This window comes from Podarcis pityusensis (genome assembly GCF_964106645.2).
Source record: "Podarcis pityusensis genome assembly, chromosome: 14".
Lineage (NCBI taxonomy): Eukaryota > Metazoa > Chordata > Lepidosauria > Squamata > Lacertidae > Podarcis > Podarcis pityusensis.
The window spans coordinates 38453987-38481190 of record NC_138039.1 but is presented as its reverse complement, the minus strand read 5'-3'; the positions used below and the strand labels follow the sequence as shown (position 1 = coordinate 38481190).

General features: G+C 44.4%; 1 protein-coding gene across 2 annotated transcripts in view; it reads left to right on the top strand.

Moving 5' to 3' along the window:
* ADAMTSL3 (ADAMTS like 3) overlaps window positions 1-27204 on the top strand; it is a 275775-nt gene that overhangs the window by 140073 nt on the left and 108498 nt on the right. For both annotated transcript variants that reach the window (XM_080980240.1, XM_080980241.1), the window contains one exon: window positions 20851-20925. In XM_080980240.1, coding sequence (XP_080836366.1) covers window positions 20851-20925 — 75 coding nt within the window. The remainder of the gene's footprint in view (window positions 1-20850; window positions 20926-27204) is intronic.

Below are 27204 nucleotides of genomic sequence, written 5' to 3'. Positions count from 1 at the left end.
GTTCATTCTAATCCTCTAACCCCCAGTGGTTCACTCGGAGCTCTCTGGTTCTGCAGCTCCTGCTCAGCCTTATTCTGCGGGATCTGGCGCTGGAGCAGCACATGACAACTGAGCATGCTTAGTGGCTGCAGGATTCTGATGCGGGAGATGGCGGGTGATGGGAAACGGTATTTGTGTATGGGATGGAATATCCTGGAACAGCTTGTGGCTGGCTAGATGGAACCTGATGCAACATTTTTCTGCAGGGTCCCTCTTAAAAGGTAAAGGTAAAGGGACCCCTGACCATTAGGTCCAATCGTGACCGACTCTGGGGTTGCGGCACTCAACTCGCTTTATTAGCTGAGGGAGCCGGTGTACAGCTTCCGGGTCATGTGGCCAGCATGACTAAGCCGCTTCTGGCAAACCAGAGCAGCGCACGGAAACACCGTTGACCTTCCCGCCGGAGCGGTACCAATTTATCTACTTGCACTTTGACGTGCTTTTGAACTGCTAGATGGGCAGGAGCAGGGACCGAGCAACGGGAGCTCACCCCGTCACGGGGATTCGAACCGCCAACCTTCTGATCGGCACAGCGCCACCCGCATCCCCTTACCCAACAGTATTTCCCCAGCAAAATTTAAAATGAGATAGAAGTGGACATAAGATGGGTCTGGGATACAAGCAGAGGTACCGTTGAACAGGATGAAAGCCGTTATATTATCATGACATCCATGTGTGCAGCACCAGATTTTGAGAGGCTTCTGCCGTTGTTTGTTTTCCTTTTTGTCTCCACAAAATGTGAGAAGTCTGGATGCTGAAGAAAGGTGTGAGTGTTGAGCAGAGGGAAGGTGAGGCAGGAGTGGCTTAAAGGCCGGATGACTTGCAGCATTCCCAAGTCTGGCCCTGACCAGCTGCCACCATGCCTGGTTCAACATTTAGCTCATCCATAGGGTAACCAAAGCCAGCTACTACCTTCTTTTTCCCCCGCAGTTTCATCTTTTATTCAGTCATCCCCATCTGCTGTGTGTTTGTTTGTGTGTGTGTGTGTGAGTGAGAGAGAGAGAGAGAGAGAGAGAGAGAGTGCTAAATGATACTCTTTTATTAAATCTGCCAGGACAATCAGATGCATTTTGTCTCTTCTCAGACCAGTATGCATCTGTCACTCTCAGTGTGGCCAAATATATTAGAGGTTGTCAGGTGTGTGTGCAGGAGCCAGGCCCTGTGACAATAGGACTTTGCAGGACTGGGGCCTTCCTAAGTTTGTTCTGAAGAGGAAAGGCGCGGCCACACAGGTGAGGCTGATTGGTAACTTACAGCACCTGGTGGCAAGAGCCAGGAAGGGATATAAGGTCAGCGTTTTCCCTTCGGCTCTTTGCAACAGCAACACATTCCCTGCCTTGCTTCTTGATCCTCGGACCCCTGACTTCATGACTCTTCGCTTCTTGATCCTTGGACCCCTGACTTTGTGACTCCTTGCTTCTTGATCCTCGGACCCTTGACTTCATGACTCCTTGCTTCCTGACCCTCAGACCCTTGGCTTCTTGACTCCCAGTTCTCTGACCCTCAGACTCCTGGCTTTTGGACTCCTGGCTTCTGGACCTCCGTTCCTGCTCCCACCCCGCCATCTTGCTCCCGGCCCTGACATCCTCTGTGAGGAGGAGTTGTTGTTGTTGTTTGAATTTGATATCCCGCTTTATCACTACCCGAAGGAGTCTCAAAGCGGCTAACATTCCCTTTCCCTTCCTCCCCCACAACAAACATTCTGTGAGGTGAGTGGGGCTGAGAGACTTCAAAGAAGTGTGACTAGCCCAAGGTCACCCAGCAGCTGCATGTGGAGGAGCGGGGATGCGAACCCGGTTCACCAGATTATGAGTCCACCGCTCTTAACCACTACACCACACTGGCAGAGGTTACTGCCTACACACTTCTGCTGAGCTTTCTTGCTTGTGTGGTGGCACCTCGGTAAAACCACTTCTTACTGTTTGTAGCAAGAGTTTTCCCCGGAGGCAGAGGACAAGAACAGAAGTCATACTCAAATTCACAGTCAAGAGCTGCTTTATTGCTTGACTGATTGCACAAGCGTTTCTGTTACTATTATATACAAGCTATTTACATTCCTTCTTTATCTCTCCAGCATGGTGTAATCTCAGTCCAGTAATTAACAATCCTGACACAGCAAAACAGACAGTATCAGCAGCACACATTCTCTTACTTCCAACCTTGTTGTCAGCATGCGTGCTGACGGTGTGTCTGTGTGCTTTCCTCGCGCAGAAATTGCAGCCTGCAACTTCCTCCCTTTATTTGCACCTCCAGCTGACACCAATCAAGCCTAGAGTGCTACTCTTACACACTAAAGAAAATTCTGGAAGCCTCTTAAAGCTTCCAGGAACTTTTATCTGTTCCTTAAAGAATGTTTTCCTAACAAAATATTGCACTGCAGCAAGCAGAACCCAACAGGAACTGACCCAAGACATTTTGCAATTTTCCTCTTTGCGACTTCAAGTTTTAAAATGTTTGTGTCCATTTTTTTAAAAAATAATGCAGCATTTTTATTTTATTTTATTTAAATTTATTTTATTTTATCCTACCATATACAATTAGGATAATGTGTTTTGTGTGCTCCTTATTTTGCTTCTTTATTGCTGGTCATAATCCCTAGCAATAAAGATTTGATTAGATTATGCTATGCTAACCTTACAAGGTTGTTATAATGTTTATCGGAAGCAGCAGGTGCAAGGGGGTGATAATAAGGCTGCTTACCTGGGCAGTGGAGCCTGAGGGCGCTGTGGCTGCACCAGTGGAGCCAACCTGGTGCTCCCATCCATGCACCCACAGAGCCCTGACCTCATGACCACCCTTCCCTGCCACCAGACATACAGGTCAGCAGCAGCCATGAAAACGTTTGGAGGGCAGCTCTGTGGCGTTGCCCTCCTGTGATGGCTGCTCCTGATGTTTACTGAGATAATGTATTTGAAACACTTAGAGGGAAATGGAAGAATAATACACCCCAGCCTTGTAGATAGTGTCCATGAAAGTTACAAACTTATATATAAAAAAAAACATTACTACCTTACACACTTTTTCGTTGCCACAAAGTGGAAGAAGAATGGTTTTTGTGGTCAGTTGGAGACAATGTTTACTAGCCTCTGGACAACTACTCACCCAAGTAGTTGCAATAACTTCATTTTCAACCTTGATCTGTTTCCAGTCTCTGATATGTCTATTTCCTAATTATTTGCAAAGACAGTCAGAAAGAAAGAATTTTTTGGAAACTTGACCCTTAGAAGCAGATTGAGTACGGATAATAAATCAATTTATTGACTGGATTTGCATAATTTATTCTGACTGCACTTCTTCAGCTTAGCCATTGGATTGCCTAGAGCAGGGGTCAGCAAACTTTTTCAGCAGGGGGCTGGTCCACTGTCCCTCAGACCTTGGGGGGGGCCGGACTATATTTTTTTTGGGGGGGGGGGGAATGAACGAATTCCTATGCCCCACAAATAACCCAGAGATGCATTTTAAATAAAAGAACACATTCTACTCATGTAAAAACACAAGACAGGCCCCACAAATAACCCAGAGATGCATTTTAAATAAAAGGACACATTCTACTCATGGAAAAAAAACACTGATTCCCGGACCATCCGCAGGCCGGATTTAGAAGGTCATTGGGCCGGATCCGGCCCCCGGGCCTTAGTTTGCCTGTCCATGCCCTAGAGGGCAGACAGAATGCACATGGCCCTTTGTGGTTGCAAGGGAGGAGGAACTTGTACAGATCAGAGAGGAGGCAGCCAATCTGATGCAAGGCCGGAGAGTACTGAGGCTCCTGTTGTGGAAGCAGCTGGAGTTTGGCTTGAGACAGCATCTCACCAAGAAACTCAGCTTCTTGCTCGTTTCTAAGTGTGCTGCGATTTTATTGAGACGTTGAACCGTTGCCAGGAATGGGGGCTTCAAACAAAGCGTTGAGAAATGGTTGGCTTTATTGAGGGCCTGATCCCCCTCTGAATCTCGGCGCAAAACGGCGCATTGCAGACTCCCACTGGTCTTGATGTTCTTTGGATCAAAGCCACGGTTACACGGTTTCCTCATCATTCCACTTCAGTGGGGTTTCGAGATGGAATCCTGCCTAAATCTTTCATTTCATTCTTTGGGCGGAAAGGTGTGACTCAACAATGCATGTAAGCATTACAGTGCCTAAAATCGTATTTTACATAAGTCGTTCTTTGTCACTGTTGCGGTGCATAGTTTTTTTAAAAAGCAAAACATTGCGCCCCCCGTGCCCCCCCCACTGTTGCTCATGTAGCATATGGAAGTTGTTTAGCGAAATGGTCCCTAGAGTGAAAGGAATGGGAAAACATAGTTTCTCTTAGTGATACCACATCAGCTGAGGTGTGTATAACATTTGCAGCTCTTACGGATGTCTTGCCAAGTAGCTACGGCAAAGGAGCATGACCACAAGGCATTGTGCCAGGGCTAAGCTTGAGGTGTGCCAGGAGCCAGGAGGAGGAAGTTGTAGAGCAAGCCAGAAGCCAGGTCCAAAGGACAAGGTGAGAGGCAGGGTTGAGAAGTAAGCTAGGACCCAAAGTTCTTCACCTAGCTCAAGGTTATCATTTGAACTAGCCGGATGTTTAACTGATAATCACCACAGTCTGTCCGTCATTTGAAAAAGTAAGACTTCAGAGCTGTCCTTCCCCAAAATGGTGACTTGATATTCTGTTTTGGTGACTGTAACCTTGGTTTAAGGAGCCATTTGGCGCCTAGTTTATATATCTGATGGGACATTGGTGTAGCTGTGGGTTAAACCACAGAGCCTAGGACTTGTCGATCAAAAGGTTGGCGGTTCGAATCCCCACGACGGGGTGAGCTCCCGTTGCTCGGTCCTTGCTCCTGCCAATCTAGCAGTTCAAAAGCACGTCAAAGTGAAAGTAGATAAATAGGTACCGCTCCGGCAGGAAGGTAAATGGCGTTTCCGTGTGCTGCTCTGGTTCGCCAGAAGCAGCTTAGTCATGCTGGCTACATAACCCGGAAGCTGTTCTCCAGCTCCCTCGGCCAATAAAGCGAGATGAGCACCGCAACCCCAGAGTCGGCCACGACTGGACCTAACGGTCAGGGGTCCTTATATATCTGAGTTTCTAACACTGTACTTCTGTAGTCCTGGCGGTTGACTGTAACAGGAGCTGCAAAAGAAAATACAAAATATTGCCTTTCCTTTTAACAAGTGGTTACAATGGTACCTCTGGTTACAAACTTAATTTGTTCCAGAGGTCCGTTCTCAACTTGAAATCTTTCTTAACCTGAGGCGCGGTTTCGCTAATGAGGTTTACCGCTGCGCGCACGCCTCTAATACACGACTTCCGCTCGCATCCCAGGGCAGCGTTCGCAACCAGGAACATCTACTTCTGGGTTAGCGGAGCTCGTAACCCGAAGCGTGCGTAAGCGTTCATAACCAGAGGTATTACTGTAATTATAACCCCCTTGCACCACTTCAGCGTCTCAAAAGCACATTGCAAATCAAAACAGATTCAGATTGCTTTGACTTAATTAATTGTTTAGGCAAATACAGATCACAAGAGGTAATTAATCAAATCAAAACCAGTGGGGCCTGAAACAAAACTTTGGGATATGGAGTACTCCGCTTCAGGCTTCCAGCCAGCCATGCCTTTCACCAGGGTACTTCATCCCACTGCCACTCTCATTCCCATCTACGTCCCTTCCATCCCTACACTTGCCATTGGGCTGGGTTCTGCCACCTCTCCCTTATTATTATTTTAACTTCTGCAAACCTTGGCATTTTCCTGAGCATGCTGATCATTTGCTCTGCTTTCTCGTTGGTCCCGTTTGGCTACACGTAGCCAGCGTGAGTTTATGGTTAACGTGCATGGTTCCTGAATTGGTTCGCAGCCATAATAGGTGAAGTACCGAATAGTGGGCGTTTTGCTGAAACTGTGAGGTCAAACGGCACAAAAGTAGCTGCTTTGAACATAGGAAGCAAGCTGTCAGCCTAATAGTCTGATTGCCTTTTTAGAAAGGCAACGCTGCCAGTAAGTTGTCAAGCCCCAACCCTCCCCCCCAACTTTCTGGGGAAATGATCAAGCATTTGACTGATGATATTCAAAAAGAAAGTGTAATAAGTTGTAAAACCTGCCTGACCTCTGGGAAAGTGGAATATCTTAGGCCTTATGTGCATGGAACTCCCATCAGCATCAATATCAATTCTGTCTACTGGAAAGCTTTTAGGGTTGAACTCCTCCCTCCCCTCCATCTCTCTCTCTCTCTCTGACTTTTCTCCTGTTTTAGTGACTGGCAAAACATAATCCGAAAATATTCCATTCTTGATGCAGACAAGAACTGAACAAGGCTTTGTAGAGTGTTGTCCAGAGTTCTTGACATGATTTCAGTTCTCTGAATGTCCTAATGCAAGCACACTGGAGAAATCTGACAATAGCTATGTCCGTCCGCCCTTAGGGAAAACAAGGTCTTCATTCACATCCCTTCATGCCCCATGAACGTTCCCCTTATACAAGTGTTCATATGCAAAATAGTTCTGGATTCGTTCCGGATTCTTCGAGGAAGCGATAAGAGAGGTAGTGCATGTGATTTGCACTAGATACGTTGTTGAAGTTTGATGCAGAGGAATTTGTAAAAGTTAACATCCCTATTTAGTTGCTCATGAGCAATTTTCGACCCGAGCAGCGCTAGGGGTGGAGGACAAATTTCATTCAGTTTGCATTGAAAGGCATCTTACCAAATTGAAACTTTGTGAAACTTAGGCAAACTGGAACACAGTCATCCTTTGAAATCCCCACTTCTCCATTCTTTGCAATGCAGTTCTGCAGTCAGGTAAAATGTACGAAATGTACCGTATTTACTGGGGTAAAGTGTGCATAAAGATGCTTACGTTAGTGCAAGGAGCATACAAAAATGCATTATACTGGGTGAAATTGCTTGCAGGAACACATATATTAGGCAAACTTGTATACAAAATGTGTATAGCAGGAGAAATTTGCACTAAAATTATGAGGTGGACAAAAAATGCTAACTAATGTGGAATTGTAGAGATCTGAATTTAATATTGGGGGAAAAATGAGAAATGGAGAGAAACCAAAATGGACAGATTTTTCCATCTTCAGGAAGGCCCTCATGTCAAAAATGTGAGTAGCCGCTGCTGCCCCCTACCTGCTCTTCCCCCACCCTGACCCAAGTCTCAAAAGTTTACCTGGAGCAGGATAGAGAAAGATAGTGGCAGTGACCACTCTGCAGACCCCAGTTGACATCCCTTCCCATATGGGTTGGGTGATATGTTGTGCAAAACCGGTTTGAAGCCCAAATAGTGATAAAAGTTTCATCATTTTTGTCCTGGCAATATATCTTGGATCATGATTGTGTATGTGTGTGTGTTATGCAAAAGTCTTAATGTGGGAAAAGCCATGAAGCCAGCCAATGGCTCTCTCCGTTCCTGCAGCCCCTATTAACTGCCAGCTCTTCTCTCCCCTGCCTCTGGCCAAGTGCATCAAATCACAAGAGCAGGCGCCAGCAGAAATCACGCTGCAGGAGAAATTGTGAAGCCAGCCAAAGCCTCTACTTAGCTCCACCCTTATTTCAGACATCGTGATATAACGGTATATTGCAATGTTTTGTGGTTGTTTAGTCGTTTAGTTGCGTCCGACTCTTCATGAGAGCTAGTGTGGTGTAGTGTTTAAGAGCGGTAGTCACGTAATCTGGTGAACCAGGTTCGCTTCCCCGCTCCTCCACATGCAGCTGCTGGGTGACCTTGGGCTAGTCACACTTCTCTGACTAGCTCCTCCATTCAGCTGCTGGGTGACCTTGGGCTAGTCACACTTCACACCTCTCAGCCTCAGCTCAGAGTGTTTGTTGTGGGGGAGGAAGGGAAAGGAGAATGTTAGCTGCTTTGAGACTCCTTAGGGTAGTGATAAAGTGGGATATCAAATCCAAACTCCTCTTCTTCTTCGTGACCTCATGGACCAGAGCACGCCAGGCACTCTTGTCTTCCACTGCCTCCCACAGTTTGGTCAAATTTATGTTAGTAGCTTCGAGAACACTGTCCAACCATCTCGTCCTCTGTCGTCCCCTTCTCCTTGTGCACTCCATCTTTCCCAACATCAGGGTCTTTTCGAGGGAGTCTTCTCTTCTCATGAGGTGGCCAAAGTATTGGAGCCTCAGCTTCACGATCTGTCCTTCCAGTGAGCATTCAGGGCTGATTTCCTTCAGAATGGATAGGTTTGATCTTCTTGCAGTCCTTGGGACTCTCAAGAGTCTCCTCCAGCACCATAATTCAAAAAAATCACTGCCTTGTCATGGCAAACGGGCTTGAATAACTCAGAGAAACTATGAGCTATGCCGTGCAGGGCCACCCATGGCAAGTCGTGGAGAGTTTTGACTAAACATGATCCACCTGGAGCAGGAACCAGCAAGCCACTCCAGTATCCCTGCCAAGAAAACTCCATGGACAAAAACAGCAGGCATATAAAAGTTATGACACTGAAGATGAGCCCCTCAGGTTGGAAGGTGTCCTACATGCTACTGAGGAAGAGCGGAGGACAAGTACAAGTAGATTCAGAGCTGATGAAGTGGCTGGGCCAAAGCCGAAAGGTCACTCAGTTGTGGATGTGCCTGGAAGTGAAAGGAAAGTCCAATGCTGTACAGAAAAAAAATATTGCAATGTTTAGCTGGTAATACATCAAGATGTTGAAAACCAGATATCGCCCAGCATTCTGGTTGAAGTGGCCTGGGAAAGGGTTTGCGCTGGCAGACATTCCATGGCTAGAAATGTGATGCTACTAAACAAAATTAGCCACTGAATCATTGCAATGCTACAGGCACTATCCTGGCCCACCTTCATGCTGAGTGCCTTGCTCTGAGGAAGGACCCTCCGGAGAGAAAAATGAATTTTTTTCCTCAGAGAAGAGGGGGGGAAAGATTGCCAGTGCTGCATTAGCAGCAGAAAAATGAAGGCAGGAGAAATGGAGAGTTGGGATGTGGTGGGAGAGAATGTGTGGAAGTGGTAGGAGAAGTGGAGATGGTGGAACATGGGTAGACAAACTAAGGCCAGGGGCCAGATCCGGCCCAATCACCTTCTAAATCTGGACCGCGGATGGTCCAGGAATCAGCGTGTTTTTACATGAGTAGAATGTGCCCTTTTATTTAAAATGCATCTCTGGGTTATTTGTGGGGCATAGGAATTCATTCATTTTTTTAAAAAAGAATATAGTGCGGCCCCCCACAAGTTCTGAGGGACAGTGGACCAGCCCCCTGCTGAAAAAGTTTGCTAACCCCTGTGGTGGAACCTCAACACAGTTGTGTGTGAGTTTTAAGCACAAAAATTGATTTGTGCTTCTTTTTTCACTGCAAATAAGTTTTAAAGCTATTGTCTTTACGCTAGCAGTGATGCAGCCAGATGAGAGAGAGAGAGAGGGAGAATGAAAGATCCAGGTAAATAGATAAAAATGTGATTACTATTTTTCTGGTAAATTAAAAGCGTTTTGAGTTTAGAATTCCCTTTTCTAAGCAATTTCCTAAAGCAGTTACAGGTCAATAAGCAGCAGCGTTTTCTTTCCAGATGTCTTATAGAGAGGGAGTCTCCCTCTCTATCAGATCTCTTCTGTATGGAAAAGAAACATTTGAAATTATTTTAGCAGCTATCTCACAAATCAACTCGTTGTTTAAAGGTTTCAAGAGGATCCTCTGGACGTTTGCCTCAAACCAGTCAAGTGTTTATGGCTGAAAGCCAATGCCCTAATGAGTATCATAAGGGAACGGAACAATATTGCATTCCGTCGTGGGCAGAAAAGGCTTACTGTGTTAGGGCTGTTTCTTCTACCTCTGTGGTCTCACCTGAGCCCCTTCTCCAGAATTTTGGAGATTTTGCTTGGCGATACCGCATTCAATGAGAATAAGCTGCAAGCTCTGGTATTTCTTTCTGTTGAATGATGTGGCACTAGGCTAAGATGGATTTTATCTGTCTAATGACCCATAAGTCCTTTTTTATTTCCTGAGATCTGTCTTGCTGGTTTTAGAATTTAATGACTTCATTTCTCTCTCCCCCCCCCCCCCAACTTTGGAATGTGCTGGCTTTTTAACTCTTTGGAAGTATTAGCAGGTTTCCAAAATGTACGTCGCTGCTTGTGAATTGGCGGCGTGCTTGCGATCCCACGAGACCTTCCGTAGGGGAGAAGAGAGAGTGTCTGAGGCAGAGAACTCCTGGCATTAAACACCTCTCTTCCCCATTTCTCAGCCCATGTGCTGGGGTATGCATTGCAAGTTGGGGAGAGGCAACAACAAAGGAAAGGGAGACAAGCCCCCACTCTTCTCCAGACCACTGCAGTCATTTACAGTGCCTGCATTGCACATAACTCTCTGGCGGGCTGGAGCCATAAACAGAAGCACTCCATACAGCAACCTTTTTGTGGGGAGGGGAGATCCCACTTGCCACGCAGAGCTGGTGGGCTGCCTGCAGTTTCCAGGTTCCCAGATAGTATAGCTCTGGTATATATATTTGTGCCACAGTTGTTTCTAATCAGATAGGATGTGTAGGTTTTTTGAGTTGCTGCAATGGACTACTGCAATGCGCTCTACGTGGGGCTACCTTTGAAGGTGACCAGGAAACAATTACCGTATTTTCCCGTGTATAAGACTAATGTTCCCCCCAAAAAAATTATGTCCGAAATTGTTGTTGTTGTTTAGTCGTTTAGTCATGTCCGACTCTTCGTGACCCCATGGACCAGAGCACTTCAAAAATTAGGGGGCGTCTTATACACGGATAATGCCGAGGGTGGACTGGCAATTGGTTGTTTCCGCAAAAATTGGGAGCGTCTTATATATGGGAAAATACGGTAATCCAGAATGCGGCAGCTAGACTGGTGACTGGGAGTGGCTGCTGAGACCTTATAACGCTGCTCCTGGAAGACCTACATTGGCTCCCAGTACATTTCCGAGCACAATTCAAAGTGGTGGTGCTGACCTTTAAAGCCCTAAATGGCCTCGGCCCAGTATACCTGAAGGAGCGTCTCCACCCCCATCGTTCAGCCCGGAGACTGAGATCCAGTGCCGAGGGCCTTCTGGAGGTTCCCTCACTGCAAGAAATGAGGTTATGGGGAACCAGGCAGAGGGCCTTCTCTGTAGTGGCGCCTGCCCTGTGGAACGCCCTCCCACCAGATGTCAAGGAAAGAAACAACTATCTGACTTCTAGAAGACATCTGAAGTCAGCCCTGTTTAGGGAAGTTTTTAATGTTTGGTGTTTTATTGTGTTTTGAATATCTTGTTGGAAGCCGACCAGAGTAGCGGGGAAAACCCAGACGGATGGGCGGGGTATAAGTAATAAATTATTATTATTATATAGCAGCGGATCTGCACTGCATGCAGAAGGCCTCAGGTCCAGTCTCTGGCATTTCCTTGGAAAGTTGCCCAAAAACCGTGAAAAGTTGCTGCCAGCTGGATAGCTCAATGGTCTGAATAAGACGGCTTCTGGTGTTGGAACACTGACTGCATGTGACAGTACATTTCTTTGTTTAACTCAAATTTATACTGAGATTATCTATATCTATCTATCTTATCTATCTATATATATAAAATCTCAGGACAGTTCACAACCTAACTTGAAGGATCGGGTGGAACATTGCAAAATACCAAAATAAAACATGACAGATGAAGGTTGAATGCAAAATATGCCTAGTTCATCATCTCAGCAAGCGTATCAGGTAGTTTAGGCTGAGAGATAGTGACTGGCTCACTCCTCACCTGGGTGGTGATTTGTACTTGGGTCTTCCCAGGCCCATTCCAGCACTCAAATCCACAGACAGCAACTCTATGAACAGGGGTGGGGGGGCTGAGCTGCAAGAGGCTCCCCATCTTGTTTTGTTCTGCCCTCAGAGTCTTGAGCGTTGGACAGATTCAAGGTTATCAATGACTACTAGGCATGATGGCTATATTCTACCTCCACAATCAGAGGCAGTAGTGCTTCTGAATACCAGTTTCTGGAAGCAGTTTCTGGTGCTCTTGTGAATGGAGTTAGAGTTTCCCGCAGGCATCTGGGCTGCCGCTTTGAGAACAGGATGTTGGGCTAGATGGGACGATCTGATCAGGTAGGTTCTTCGTATGTTCTTAGGAGGTTTATGCAGTGCTATTTTTCTTATTAAAAAAAAAAAAAAGCACTGCATTTTTTAGAATGCCTCCCTTGTTCTCTTATAATAGCAATGGCGCCCATCTGAGTTCAAGAGAGTTTTGGCTGAAAAATGCCTTGGGTTTATGTGTGAGAATGGGAGATGGATGGTGTCAGGGCCTGGGCAGAAGAGGAATGGTGGAGACTGCCTCCTCAGCTTGACCCTTCCAGGGAGGAGGAAGACAGTTTAGAATTACAACAGGGGGTTGAGGGAGATCACAGCTCAGAGGTGGATGAGGGGAAAAGTTGAGAAATAATGGGAGAGGAGGAGGAGGAAGAGGAAGCAACAGGGGTTGACAGCTGATGGACACAGTGTCTTTAGAAAGCATTCCAGACCCAGCCTTGAAAGTAGGAGAGCAAAGAGCTCAAAGACAGAGGACACCTACCAGCACCCATAGAGGAGATGATGAGATTGGCGAATGAGGAAGTGGAAGAGAAGGGGAAGGGGGTGGAGATTCACTCGGGACAACTCCATTATCCAAGAGGCTGGGTTCTATAGCCTCTCTCTGTAAATACTGAATAAAAAGTGGACGGTAAGAATCATCTCCTTGTCTTTGTACGTTCCTGGGCAACTGGCTGTGGGAGTTGCTGACAGCAGCCTGACAGATGGATGAAGGAGAAGGATGGGATGAGAGAGAAAGGGTGTCTCTCGTATCCTCTTCTCGCTTTGGCTCCACTTGCTACCTGTTTCCCCACAAAGGAACTTGGCCCTTGAGTCCAAAAGATTGCCCACTGCACTCTTAACCTATTCTAATTGTGTTACTAATAGCCTTTTGGTGGGTTTACCTTTCATGATTCAGTGGCTTTGTAAAGATTTCCAGATGAACATAAATAATCATGGGTAAATTATAACTCCACCTGATATGCAGTAATGAGATTACTACACCTAGCATGGCTGTTCCAGCAGCTGTAACCCAATGTGTTGATTGTGGATGCACACTCTCATAGGAATGAATTCCTGAAACAACAGTACTTCTATTTTTTAAAAAAAAGATATTTATTAAAGTTTCAAGAAATACAAAAAAAATACAGAGTACAAAAAAAGAAGAATAACGTTTTTAAAATATAACAAAAAGATAAAGAATAAAAAGAAAACATACAAAATAAAACCGTTAAAAAGACATTGATTTTCCAAACCTATCTTCCCTGCACTTATTTCCCCGCACCTCCTCATACCTCCCTTTTTTGTATTCCAGTTCAATTTGTTAGTTCAGCAAATCCTTACCATTAAACTTTTACCCAATTGTTAACCTTTTTTCATATCTCTTAAAGCATTACAGCTAAAAACCTCTTAGTTTCTATCCAACATCCTTCTAAGACTCCTTAATTTTGCAATATTTCTGTAAATAGTCTTTAAATTTCTTCCAGTCTTCTTTCACCGACTCTTCTCCCTGGTCTCGGATTCTGCCAGTCATTTCCGCCAATTCCATGTAATCAATCACCTTCATCAACAACAGTACTTCTAAACGGTTAGGCATATGGTGGTTTTGTTTTATTTTTAATAATAATAATAATAACAACAACAACAATAATATTTTTTATTTATACCCCAACCTGCCTGGCCAGAGCCGGGCTCAGGGCGGCTAACACCAGTAAAATTACAATAAAAACATAATGGGGGGGGGGGGGGAAACAAACCAATTTAAAAAACAAGTTAAAATACAATTTAAAATGCAGCCTCATTTTAAAAGTAGCCCATAGATCAAAACCATAAGGGGAGGGAAACATAAGGGTCAGACTGAGTCCAAACCAAAGGCCAGGCGGAACAGCTCTGTCTTGCAGGCCCTGCGGAAAGATGTCAAGTCCCACAGGGCCCTAGTCTCTTGTGACACAGTGTTTCACCAAGTTGGGGCCAGTACTGAAAAGGCCCTGGCCCTAGTTGAGACCGATCTAACCACCTTGCGGTTATTTGGTTGTTATTTGTGGACCTTAAGGTCCTCCGCGGGCATACCAGGAGAGGCGGTCCCGTAGGTACGTGGATCCTAGGCCGCATAGTCCTTTACTTTCAATGATGTCTACATAAAGATTGTATCACATTATTTCACCTCCCATTCAGACAGTAGATGTAACTTGCTGCTCACCTGGTAACAGGGTCAATCCCCACGAGGCAGATGGGGCATATGAAATGTGACCCATGGCTTATTTAATGTATCGTTCTGAGTTTATGAGGGATTATATGATCGTATGCATTTTGGTTTGTACCCTTCACTGAATCCATTGGGATGAAGGGTAGGCTAAAAGTCGCCTTAAGCAACCAATCAATAAATGGTGGGTGTTTTATAACCCAAATCCTCCTTTGCAGCAGATGAAGGATGGAAAAAATGGGCAATGTTTCCCCCTTTTGTGTCATGCAAACCCCACTGCTCTCTCAATGTGCAGGAGCAGCCATGCCCATATATCAGGACATTATTAAATGTAGGACTTGGTTGCATCTACTTCCCTTGAAAAAATATTGCAGGAATTTAGAATGTACTTTCTTTGCTATGCATATATAGCAGCATAGTCTTATTGATTTAATAGAACTGTGTGGCTTAACGGCCCCCTGTGCACCACTTTGCAAGAATATAAGGGGTTTTGTTTCAGTAAGTGTATGGATTGTACACTTGATGACTAGAGACCTTTTTAAAGCTGCAGGCTTGGTGGCAGATTGTGGTTCATGCTGAGCTCCCATTGTGCTTATTAATGTCCCCCCCTCACCCCCAAAAGGTGTAAGAGGAGCATAAGAAGCCCAGAAGAGCTGTTTGAGTCTAACCAAATCTCTGTGTAGCCCAGCAAACATTGTTCAACAGTGGTCGGTTAGATGCACTTCAAACGTGTCAAGCAGGGGTACAAAAATGGATGATAAGTATGGGAAAAAACATGTCAGTTTTGGGGGTGCCTGTACTTCTATACATCCCCTCTGCATCAAGCATAATTTCATTTTTTATTATTATTTCAGTAGCTTCGGTTGTCTGAAAACTCCACCCCAACATCGCTCTTGCGATCAGTGTGCATTACCCGTTTCTTGAATGCAACTGGTGTTTATTTTGTGGTAACGTAAAAAGAGAGAGGCTATGTCTATATTTAGAAGAGCTGTAACTACTGGCAGAAAGAATTGGTTGATTTGTGGATGGTGGTATTTTGGGTCACAGATCAGCAGCAGTGGTTTGCAGCTCAGCCTAGGGCTTAAATACTTAACCAGTTGAATGGAGGTAAAGATAGGCACAAGGATATTGAATAATTGCCAAGCATTTAAAGCATTACTTTGCTGAAACTATGCAAGATAGATTTACCTAAGGACCTACCTGATCATAAGGGGGCTTGTATTGAAACAGCTGCAAAAAGGGAGGGGGGAAGTCCATTCTAGCAGGGTGGTTCAAGGCAAACTCCTTCCTGATCCTGGAGCAAGGCGTGCTTCTATTGCCTATCAGTTGATGGATGGAGGGAATGCAATTTGTTCCAGAAAAGAAATGATTCATTGGGAGTTCCTTTTAAGCTCCCAGCTGTCCCCCCCCCCATTTTTTAATTGATTTTCACAAACTTATAAACACACAAACAAATAAACAAACAAACATAGATCATAACCTTATTAAAACTTAATTATTAATTAATTAAAACTTAATTATTAACATTGTTAAGTGGCTTCCTTGTATCCCCCTAGTTGAATTTCAATGCATATCATTTTAACGGTTTTCCAAATCAAAATTCTTAAATACTTAACTTAATCACTTAACATCTTTCTTTCTTACCAATTCAGCATTAAACATATTAATTCATCACATTACAGATTTAAATCCTAAGCCAATCTGGTAATTGCAAGCTTTTTCCAATTAATTTAACTTAACGTATTTAACTAAATAATCATTAAATTTCGTCCATTCTTCCTGGTACTCCTCCTCCTCCTGGTCACGGACTCTTCCGGTCAGGTCGGCTAGCTCCGAAAAATCCATCATCTTCACCTGCCATTCTTCCACAGTTGGTACTTCTTGCATTTTCCACTTCTTAGCTAGTAAAATTTGAGCAGCTCCCAGCTGTTTTCTTGAAGCCACATTGGGACCTGCCCCACACCAACAGCACATAGGATGCCAGGTGTGGAGCAAGAGGGGAAGGTTTGCCAGGAACAGTCTTGGCAGGCTAAATTTGGCTCATGGGCTCTGCATTAACAGAAGGTCGGTCAAGATGATATTAGCATTCTACTAACCGCATTGTCACCTCCTGCTGTAAGGTGGTGAGAATAGCCAGCCAGGGACTATCCACTAGTCTCTCAGGAGCAGATCTGCAGATTCCAAATGTAATAAAGGTAAAGGGACCCCTGACCATTAGGTCCAGTTGTGGCCGACTCTGGGGTTGCGGCGCTCATCTCGCTTTCCTGGCCGGGGGAGCCGGCATACAGCTTCCAAGGCATGTGGCCAGCATGACTAAGCCGCTTCTGGCGAACCAGAGCAGCGCACGGAAACGCCGTTTACCTTCCCGCTGGAGTGGTACCTATTTATCTACTTGCACTTTGACGTGCTTTCGAACTGCTAGGTGGGCAGGAGCAGGGACTGAACAACGGGAGCTCACCCCGTCGCGGGGATTCGAACCGTCGACCTTCTGATTGGCAAGTCCTAGGCTCTGTGGTTTAACCCACAGCGCCACCCTTGTCCCTCCCAAATGTAATAGTAAAATGGCTAATCTGTAAATATTTTCCCACCTAAAACTGTGCATCATGGCCTGATCCTCCGAGCCTTTGCACCGGCTTTTCCCAAACTTGGGTCTCCAGCTATTCTTTTTTTTTTTTTTTTTTAATAATTTTTATTAAGGTTTTAAACAAAGAAAAAAGAAAAACAACACACACAAAAAACAATACAAAACTTAACAATAAAAACACAAAACATAACAATTAAAAACAAACTCTCTTTTCCATTTCCAATTTTAAATTACTTATTTTCTGGACTTCCTCATACCTCCCTCTTTTGTATTCCAATCCACATTATTTGTCCAGCAGTTTCTTTTCCACTTTTTTAATCCCAATCTTTAATTTAATAAAATGTTAAAATATATAACTTCAACTTTTTTAAACCTAATCCTTGATCTTAAGGTCATATAGCTTTAAATTTTTCCCTTTTATTATCAAATTTCCATTTCTTTAAACATCTTTAATCTTGATCTTTAATCTTAATCTATCCTTAACTTTAACCTGTACAGCTGGAAACCACTTATTTTCAATCCAACATCACTCTAACATTCCTTAATTTTGCAGTGTTTCTGAAGATAGTCTTTGAATTTCTTCCAGTCTTCCTCCATCGACTCTTCTCCCTGGTCACGGATTCTGCCAGTCATTTCCGCCAATTCCATATAGTCCATAAGTTTCATCTGCCATTCCTCCAGCGTGGGGGGTCTCCAGCTATTCTTGGACTACAACTCCCATTATGCCTAGCTAACTGGACCAGTGGTCAGGGATGGTGGGATTTGTAGTCCAAAAACAGCTGGAGACCCAAGTTTGGGAAACCCTGTTTTTACACTGTGTCCCCGATATACTTTCCATATAAGGAAAAATATATATATATTTGGCATTATTGATAATCTGACCCATCCATATGTGTTGTTTCTTAATGATGCATACTTAGAAGGAGGAGGAAATCAGCAGAAAAATAGAATAGTGAATAGTTTTCCATTAGTTTTCCCTCCCACGTCTCTAGGTCTGATTGACCCCATTTCCCACTGAAATTAAACAAAAATAAAAGAAAAGAGGGAGTGGTTTTTGCAACACAATGGAAGAATTGATCCCTTTATTGGAGGAGTTTATGAACTGGCGCAGGTTAGGGGAAATACTTTTATACACCTTTGAGATTTGTTTATGATCCCCCTCAAGGATAAAATGGGTTTAAAAGATCAGATCCTTGCAGTGCCAAATTATGCATGATCCTCTAGGCTTCTATGGCAAATCTTAAGGACTTGCAGCCTTTAATCAGACCTGGCTTGAGGCTATACGGTCTGGAGAGTTAAGGTGTGATGGGGTCTGGAATCTAGAAACATGGACCACAGGTCAAGAATTTAAGCTTGTTTAAATCCCAGTGAATCACATAAACTGCACATGAGCACTTAATTTCTCACTTATGTGGTTTATTGGATTAAATCTAATGGATCTCATTTTAAAATGGAATAATGACAAAGTCTACAATTTAAAGGGTTCCTTTAGGCCCTTTTTAGCTAGGGCATGTGTTTTCACAATGAGCCTTCTGAAGCCCCAACTCTTCCTCCCAACACCCCTGCCTGCATTGCAAATGTTTTTCAAACTCAAAATATGGCATGTCCTACGATAAGATAATTATTTATTTGAAGGATAAGTTAAAATGTCTCATTGCGCACGCAAAGCTGACTCTAGGGTGTTTTGAGTTACACCCATAAATCCTGTTTCTCTTTTGTAAGAACTGAACTCCTGAGAGCTCATTGGCTGGGTTCAAATTTAATGCTTAACCATGGTTTATTGCTACAGAGATAAGCTACAGTGATTGTATGTTTCTTCACTCCTTGTGATTGCATGTTTCTTCACTCCGCCTACTCCTTGGTGTGGCCTTAAGGAAGAGTTCACTTCCATGTTGAATTAACCAAAGCTTGTTCAGATGTCTTAATCCAAACAAATTAATTTCTGATTAATTTTAACTATGATTTTGTCCTGGCTCCTGCCCCAGTCACCACAGCAGAGGCTCTTACTTGAGTTTATAAGAAATACCTTTATTACAAAGCAAGTACAGCAATAGGTAACTCAGTCCCAGAGCTTCTTCAAGTAGGATGGAGAGGTTAACTGAGCTAGGAGCAAGACCAGAATTCCAAAGTCCAAGATCAAAACTGCACAAGAGTGGCCAAGTTATCCCAGCAGGTTGAACATCCACCCAGCAATATAGCCTCGATTGTGAAAATTAGCCTTAGAAGAATGTCTAGCCTGATGCACTACAATTGTGTGTTTGCATCTGTTCCCAGTGGCAGAGGTGTTGCCTGGCCCTGGGACACAACGCCAGACCCCATCTCCTCTGAATCCTGTTCAGCCACCCCAGGCTTAGGCTCTGAGCTCCTCCCAGTCTCCAACAACATTCCTTCATCCACAAGGAGAAAAGAAGCATCTGGGACACTTGTTCCAGCATTACCGCCTGCCCAGGAAGGACTTCCTAACACAGGCTTTGCTCAGCCTCCCCTTCCTCTTCCTCTTTCAGTGCCTCCAGAGTCTTCCATCTCAGGTCTACGCCCGAAGGCAATGACAGACTTGTGAAAGGTTTGTTGAAAGAAGCCAAAATTCAAACCATAGGTTGTGAAGCTGGCTTGTTTCTGCAAGCTGCAGTTAAAACTCACCACAGTTTAAGGTTCAGACACAACACTAAACTGCAGTTCATCCCTAATGAAGCTCCTTGCAGCTGCACCAGAAAGGAGGCGTGAAGCACACGATCCTTCCTTGTAACATGAAAAAAAGGCTTTGGGAGTAGAGACAGCAATCATATTTTTATTTTTTTTTATAAGATATTTATTAAAATTTTCAATGTTTTACAAAACACACAAAGAAAAATAAAAAAAGAAAAAAAGAAAAAAAGAAAATACATAGTAAAAATATTTAAAAACAATTCTTTCCTTCCATTACTTAACCTTCATTTACTTATTTCCAGGACCTCCTCACACCTTCCTTTTTTGTATTCCAGTTCAATTATTTTGTTCAGCAAATCCCTCCCCTCTTTTAATATCCTAATCATTAATCATAAAGATGTTGTAATTTTGGATTTTTACATATTATATAATAAACCCTTTTTTCATCTTCCCTTATAACCTTTCAGCTAGAGACCACTTAGTTTCTATCCAGCATCATTCTAACATTCATTAATAGAGACAGCAATCATAGCCCCAATTATCCTTCCACTTCCATGCATTTGTGGGACATGGGGAAAGCGGTATGGAGTCACTTGGGACAAGTTGAGTTTGGCTGGAGTTGTCCATCTGCAACATAGAGATCATAAATGCTGGCCCACTGTAATCATTTAACCAAATGCTGGAGCATTGTAAGCCGTTACTAAGATCATTTATATAAACTTAAGCATGCTTGAACAAGCAGTACTGTATAAAAATCCTAAGTAATGTTGCTGTATTAACATTTAGAAAAGAGGGTTAGCTTGCTAAGTGTCAGTTTTGTTTAAAACCCATTTTTAAATGGAAGTAATGATCTTCTGTAACAAATTGCAGGTATTTAGAGGGAGGTTCTCATTTGCAGTTCTCTAGTCTGTAATGGCTTCAGTTGTTTCCTGCAAATCTTACTGTTTATTAAAGCCACAATCTGCTGCAGGAAATGAGTGGTGGTAGTGGTGGGGCAAAATCCAGCTAAATAGCTGTGAAGTTCTTTTGCAAAGGAAATCTTGCATGGCACCACTGTTTTTAAACCCTTTCCAGCTAATAAAACTGGAACAGTAAGATGCAAATTGAACAACTGATGTACAGAAAATAATTGTCCAGTAGCTGGACAGATTTACAAGTCCACATGTGGCTTAATAACAGTGTGTTTCAGAGAGCAGAACCTGGAACAATGTGCTTAATAATGTGTGTATGTTCCTGTTGTTTTAAGTAACTTATTTTTGAGGCATGCTTTGTGAACTGCTTCTCCTTCCTCGTCCTCCTCTTTTGAATATCAGGTTTGTTATGAAAAGTTATGTTTCCCTTGCAAGATTTAATTTCTGAAACTGTTCCTTTAATTTTCCTAGGGGAGGAAACCGTGATTGCTGTGCCACATGGGAGCCACAGTGCAAGAATTACTGTGAAAGGACCAGCACACCTTGGTATGAACCCTTTTACATGTTACTAACAGAGAGGAGCTTGGACAAAAGTATTCCATTTGGGTGTTTTGGGGGTTATTGGAGCTATAGTTGAAATACCTTACTTCTCCTGCCTAGGCCTGATCCTGAAGTCCTGTGGGTGTGCTCAGCTCCTCATGCAATTACCATCACATGATGGAGAGAGTGGGGCTGTGCTTGGTGGCTGTGTCCCCTCCATTGCATCCACATCACTTAGGACCACCACCCTGTATGTTAGGGGTGAGGAACCTCTGTCCTCCCAGATGTTGCTGAGGTCCCATCACATTAAGCAAGCATAGCTAATGGCCATGGATGATGGGACCTGTAGTTCAGCAACTTCTGGTGGGCTGAAGGTGTTCCATACCTGCTCCATACATTGTGGGGGAGTGGGGGAAGGTCTGAGCCTGTTCTACCTGTATAGGCTCCCTCCCCAGTTACGAACTGTGAGCTATCATAATCAAAAACTCTGGTGCAAGTAGGAATGGGGGAGAAATCTGGTAGGATGTGAATGTGAATCTACTTAATTTGCACTTTCCGAAACAGTGTGAGAGCCAAAACATAGCTGTCCTTAAGAAAATCACACTTGTCTGAATTTTGTGGTGGTCTGTTTCACCACTGAAAGAATTTGTACAAAACTGCAGAGATATTAGTGAAAGTTAACTTATAAAAAGTGTCGTAGTAGGCAAAATTGCTTGCCAAAATTTGAATCGGGCAAAAAGTGCATACACAAATGAGTATATTAAAAAAAAGAAGAAACTACACTGAATTACTGATAAATTCCACAAGGCGTGGTGGGGGGTTTAAAAACAACACCTTGCCAACTGATGCAGAAATGTGAAGAACTGAATTTAAGGTTGGAAAAATTAGAGAGTGAAAGAGATCAAAATTGAAAGAGGAGGCTAAAACCTGCTGAAGAGACTCTCTACTTCAGCTCTTTCCCCCTCCAACAAGCTACTAGGCCAAGTTTAAGATGTTGCTGTTGGCGTGTAATTCCCTGAACAATTTGGAACCAGGTTACCTCTGAAAAGTCCTTATCTTGTATTCCCCTACCCAGACTCTTGGATTCTTGACTCTTGGGTTCTTGAGGGAGACACCCTTAGTAGTGTTGTATGCTCCCAGGGTTCATCGAACATCCAGTAGGTCTCCAGTGGCATTTGCCATCTGGAACGCATTCCCAATGAACATCTGGTAAGCACCTACAATACAGTGGTACCTCGGGTTAAGTACTTAATTCTTTCCGGAGGTCCGTTGTTAACCCGAAACTGTTCTTAACCTGAAGCACCACTTTAGCTAATGGGGCTTCTCGCTGCCGCCGCGCCGCCGGAGCACGATTTCTGTTCTCATCCTGAAGCAAAGTTCTTAACCCGAGGTACTATTTCTGGGTTAGCGGAGTCTGTAACCTGAAGCGTCTGTAACCTGAAGCGTATGTAACCCAAGTTACCTCTGTATTGGCATTTATGTGCCCACTTAAAACGTCAGTTCACCCATGCTTTCCCTGAACAGTGATCCAGCTATTTTGATGTGTTAATCTGGCCTACTGATTTGCGATATATTTCCTATGTGTCTTATGAACATAGCTGTCAACTTTTCCCTTTCCTTGCGAGGAATCCTATTCGGAATAAGGGAAATTCCCTTAAAAAACAGGAAACATTGACAGCTATGCTTATGAATGTAAATTTATTCTTGACTAGCAGCGTCATACCTGGCACTGCTCAGGAATTCTAAAAAAAATAAAATCAAAAATTATTTTATTCAAACGTAAACTAAAACATGCTCTTTGATCTAAGGAACCATCGTGCAAAGTTTGGTTGCGATATTTTAAGAGGCGTCCAAGTGCATAATGAACAGACAACTGTGCTTCATGTAAACAAGTGCTTTGTTTATCTGTCCTGAATCTTCCAACATTCCACTTTGTTGGATGTTCACAAGTTCTAGTTGTTTTGAGATGCTCAGCTGTTAGAATGGGTCTTTTGTTTACAAATGCGGAGAAGGAAGCTGTCTGGGTTGCAGAGAGCTTTGTTGTTTTCATCTTGTTGTCCTTTAAATGCTTGGCTTCCCCAAATAAATCAGATAAGGCCACTCTTATTATTGTCACTTTCCCTTCATTTGGCATTTGAAATGGTTTATTTTGGGAGGAAGGGAGTTGAAGTGAAGGGGGAAGGGTGTTGGAATATATTATAGGCTTTCCAGAAGCTGTTTTGCTAAGAGCTTCAGAATCCAAAATAAGCCAGAGTCCTCTGAAAATAATCCCCCTGCTGTAGAAACAACAAAACCAGAAGCTAATATTTTTACAAGTGGCTAATGCTAGATAACCAAGTTCATGAACTTACAACCGAGTCTAGCTGGAAGGGAAGCGAAAGATGCTAAATTCCTGACTTTTTAAATGACAGAACCTTGCATTTTAAACATTTAGCCATACATGTGAATTCTGTTTTTATTCTTTATGGATATTAACAGGAAAACATGTGGCTTACAGTTTGAGGGGATTAAAATAGGTGTGCGTTTAACGGAGACTCATGTTCCCTATCTGGGAATTATGCGCACAATGGTGGTGGTGGAAAAAGTTCATGAATTCCAGCAGGTAGGTTTTCTGGCAGGAGAAGCTACTCTCAAATCCACTGACGTCCAAACACGACATGACAGGTCTGCACCATTTTATACTTAAATCAGAGACACATATGCTCTACCTATTCTTTTTGTGTCCAAATGGAAATAATCACTTTGCCGGAGAAGCCCCCTTAGATTTTATATAGCTGAGCTGCTCACACTCACATTTATTCCTTCTTATAAATAATGTTTATTGGTTTGTCATGAACACATGCACAAACTAACATATTCATGCAGACGTTGGCCAACTCACACACATTGCGTTTTTGGTATAAAAGTTACAGAGATGCAGTTACATAGAGCCAGGATTTCAAGATGAATCTATATAGCCCAACCACAATGAATTATGGTGGGGAGGGGGCTTATATGAGACTCCCTATTTTTATAATCAAAAATTCTAATTTCCTTAAATCCGATTTCTTTTAAACTGCAAAAGTCGGCTTTTAAAGATGCCTACTAAGGGTGTGAGATAGGATCTTGATAACCCCTCACTCCTTGACCTTGGGTTCTGTACATCACAATTTGGAATTTTGATGGATCGTGTTTCAACTTGTGGGTTAAATATATTTTAGCTTCCAACCAGGAGCAGGCAATCTTCTTGCTGTATAGGCAAATGGCAAAGAACTTTATTAATTTGAGTGTCAGACATCTCCAAACCCTTTACGTGTGTAAAGTCTCTCTCTCACACACACACACACGGGGGGGGGGGGGAGAGACCAGCTAGTTAAGCAGCTAGTCTCTTACAACTTATAGCATCACTACTCAGGTCTCACAGCTGTGGCTGGCGCTGTGGTCTAAACCACTGAGCCTCTTGGGCTTGCTGATTGGAAGGCCGGCAGTTTGAATCCCTGCAACGGGGTGAGCTCCCGTTGCTCTGCCCCAGCTTCTGCCAACCTAGCAGTTTGAAAGCGCACCAGTAGATAAATAGGTTCCACTGTGGTAAGAAGGTAAATGGCATTTCCATGCGCTCTGGCTTCTGTTGCTGTGTCACATTGCGCCAGAAGCAGTTTAGTCATGCTGGCCACATGACCCGGAAAGCTGTCTGTGGACAAGCGCCGGCTCCCTCAGCCTGAAGCCAGATGAGCGCCGCAACCCCATAGTTGCCTTTGACTGGACCTAACTGTCCAGGGGTCCTTTACCTTTTTACCTTTTAGTGGACTCAGTAAGAACTTTCAAGACTGTAGTAGGGGCAGGGACTGGCAGGAGATTGATGAGTGTGCTTTGGGGAAAGGGAGGCTGAAGTCTGACTTAGGAGAGGGGGGCAGTGATTTGTGGGGACCGGTACCAGCCAGGAGGCAAGAGCCAGAGAGAGGGGAAGCTTCAGAGCTGGAGGGTGGAGCACAGGAGGAAGAGGAGGAAGAGGAAGAGGAAGAGGCAGGTCTGGCCAGTGAAGGGCTGGGTGCTTCCCCACCCTCTCCTGTGCCAGTGTCTCCCAGAAGCAGGAGAGGATTGAAGTGGGAAGAACAGAGGCAGCTACCACTCAGGTATAGTCTTGTCCTGCTTGTTCTGCATGGCCCCCTGTTGCTGCAACTGCTCCATAGAGCGGGATATTCAGAGTCGTAGAAGCCTTTGTAAGTGTTTGCTTTTGATAATAAAGAGCTAATTACAGTCTGTCAGGGAGCTGCCATCGGCTCAGGGGTGAGAGGGGAAAAGCCGGATGGATTACAGAGAGCCCCCAAAGATCGTGGGAAGCAGCACCTCCTCAGCGGAGGGGAGTAACCACGCCTCTAGTGGAGAGGAGCTGCAGGGCTCGGAGGAGGCGAGGCAGTGCCAGGACACCTTGGCTGAGCAAAGCGGAGAGGAGAGAGGTCCTCCGTTACCCACGCCCTCCTTGCGCAGTAAGCTTCCGCGCAGAGAGGGGAGGCGCAGACTGGGCGTCAAGAAACTACTCTGCTGGGGAAGGTTTAAGGACCGCCCACTCTCAGATTCTGCCAGTGAATGAGCAAGACACGGAATAGAGGCATTCTGCATTCCAAAGGTTTTTATCACCGATAAGAAAGCTTTAAAACAGACTATTGAAGCATATTGCCTGATTGCTCTCGAGCAACCAACCTATACCTCTTACACAGTCATACCTCGTGTTGCGTTTGCTTCAGGTGGAGCGTTTTCAGGTTGCGTCCCGCGGCAACCCGGAAGTACCGGAAAGGGTTACTTCCGGGTTTCGCTGCTCGCGCATGCGCAGACACTCAAAATGACGTCATTTGCAGAAGCGGTGATCCGCGCAGATGCGGGTTGCGTTCTGCTCATGTTGCGAACGGGGCTCCGGAACGGATCCCGTTCGCAAACAGAGGTATCACTGTATACTATGTGTTGTGTGCATTCCTTGGCTGGGAAGTGGCTGTGACAAGTACTGATCTGCACTCCATCAGCTGGCCTGGCAGCCTGCAGGTGGTCAGCTGGTTTTCCCAGCCAGTGAAGATAGTAACGTAAAGGGACCCCTGACCATTAGGTCCAGTCGTGACCGACTCTGGGGTTGCGGCGCTCATCTCGCTTTATTGGCCAAAGGAGCCGGCATACAGCTTCTGGGTCATGTGGCCAGCATGACTAAACCGCTTCTGGCGAACCAGAGCAGCGCACGGAAACACCGTTTACCTTCCCGCCGGAGCGGTACCTATTTATCTACTTGCACTTTGACTTGCTTTCGAACTGCTAGGTTGGCAGGAGCAGGGACCGAGCAACGGGAGCTCACCCCGGCGCGGGGATTCGAACTGCCGACCTTCTGATCAGCAAGTCCTAGGCTCTGTGGTTTAACCCACAGCACCACCCGCGTCCGCCAGTGAAGATACACCTGGCTTAATAAAATCTCTCCACCCAAGGCCCAATTCCTAAGTCTGGCCAGCTCACTGCCCCTGAGTGACAACAGACTCTCCCTTTCTCTCTGGTCTAGTCCTTCTCTTGCCTTAGCTTCCCTGCCTGATCTGCTAACCCCAGTTTTTCTGTGGTGACCTTGGTGCTACCTAATTGGTATCTGATCTCCAGCCCAACCATGATAATGTCTCCTGCTTCTTGTTCAGCTGATCACCACCTACGTTTGATAGACTTGGACCCCGCTGCAGTTTGCCAGAAACCAAGCCCAGACCTGACACCAACTATACAAACACCTACTGTTGTTAAGGGTTCCTGCACTGAAATTTGCTCAGCTGGCAATAGGTTTAGGCTTATAGCTGATAAAGGCACATGGCTGGTGGACCCAAAGCTTCCGCTGCATAGGCCAAAAGCACTTGTATTTAATATTGCTCCTTTGGCCATCCCATAGGGACCAAATTATGAGTGTTGTAAGGCTGCTGAAGACCTTGTTCTCCCAGGAAGCTGGTAATACTCGCTCTTCAGTTAAAGTTAGTTGGGGTGATACTAAGAAAAATGCTCACCCACAGCAACAAAGCCTTGTTCCACTTAGGTTGTAACTTCATCCATATGCCGACTTTTCTGCTTTTTTTGGGTAAACCTGCGCTCAGAATTAAATAGACTTTTCAGGCCATCACTTGCTGAATATGCCTGGAAAGCCGCTTGCTGTTATATTTCCAGATGGCTGCCAGTTAAGTTTGCAAAATATTACCTTGCCCTTTGAAGAAATAGCTATAAAAAAATATATTATGCATGCGGAGTGTTTTGTGTTCATTCCATAGGGAAGCTGCTATTGACAGGCAATGGCTTAAA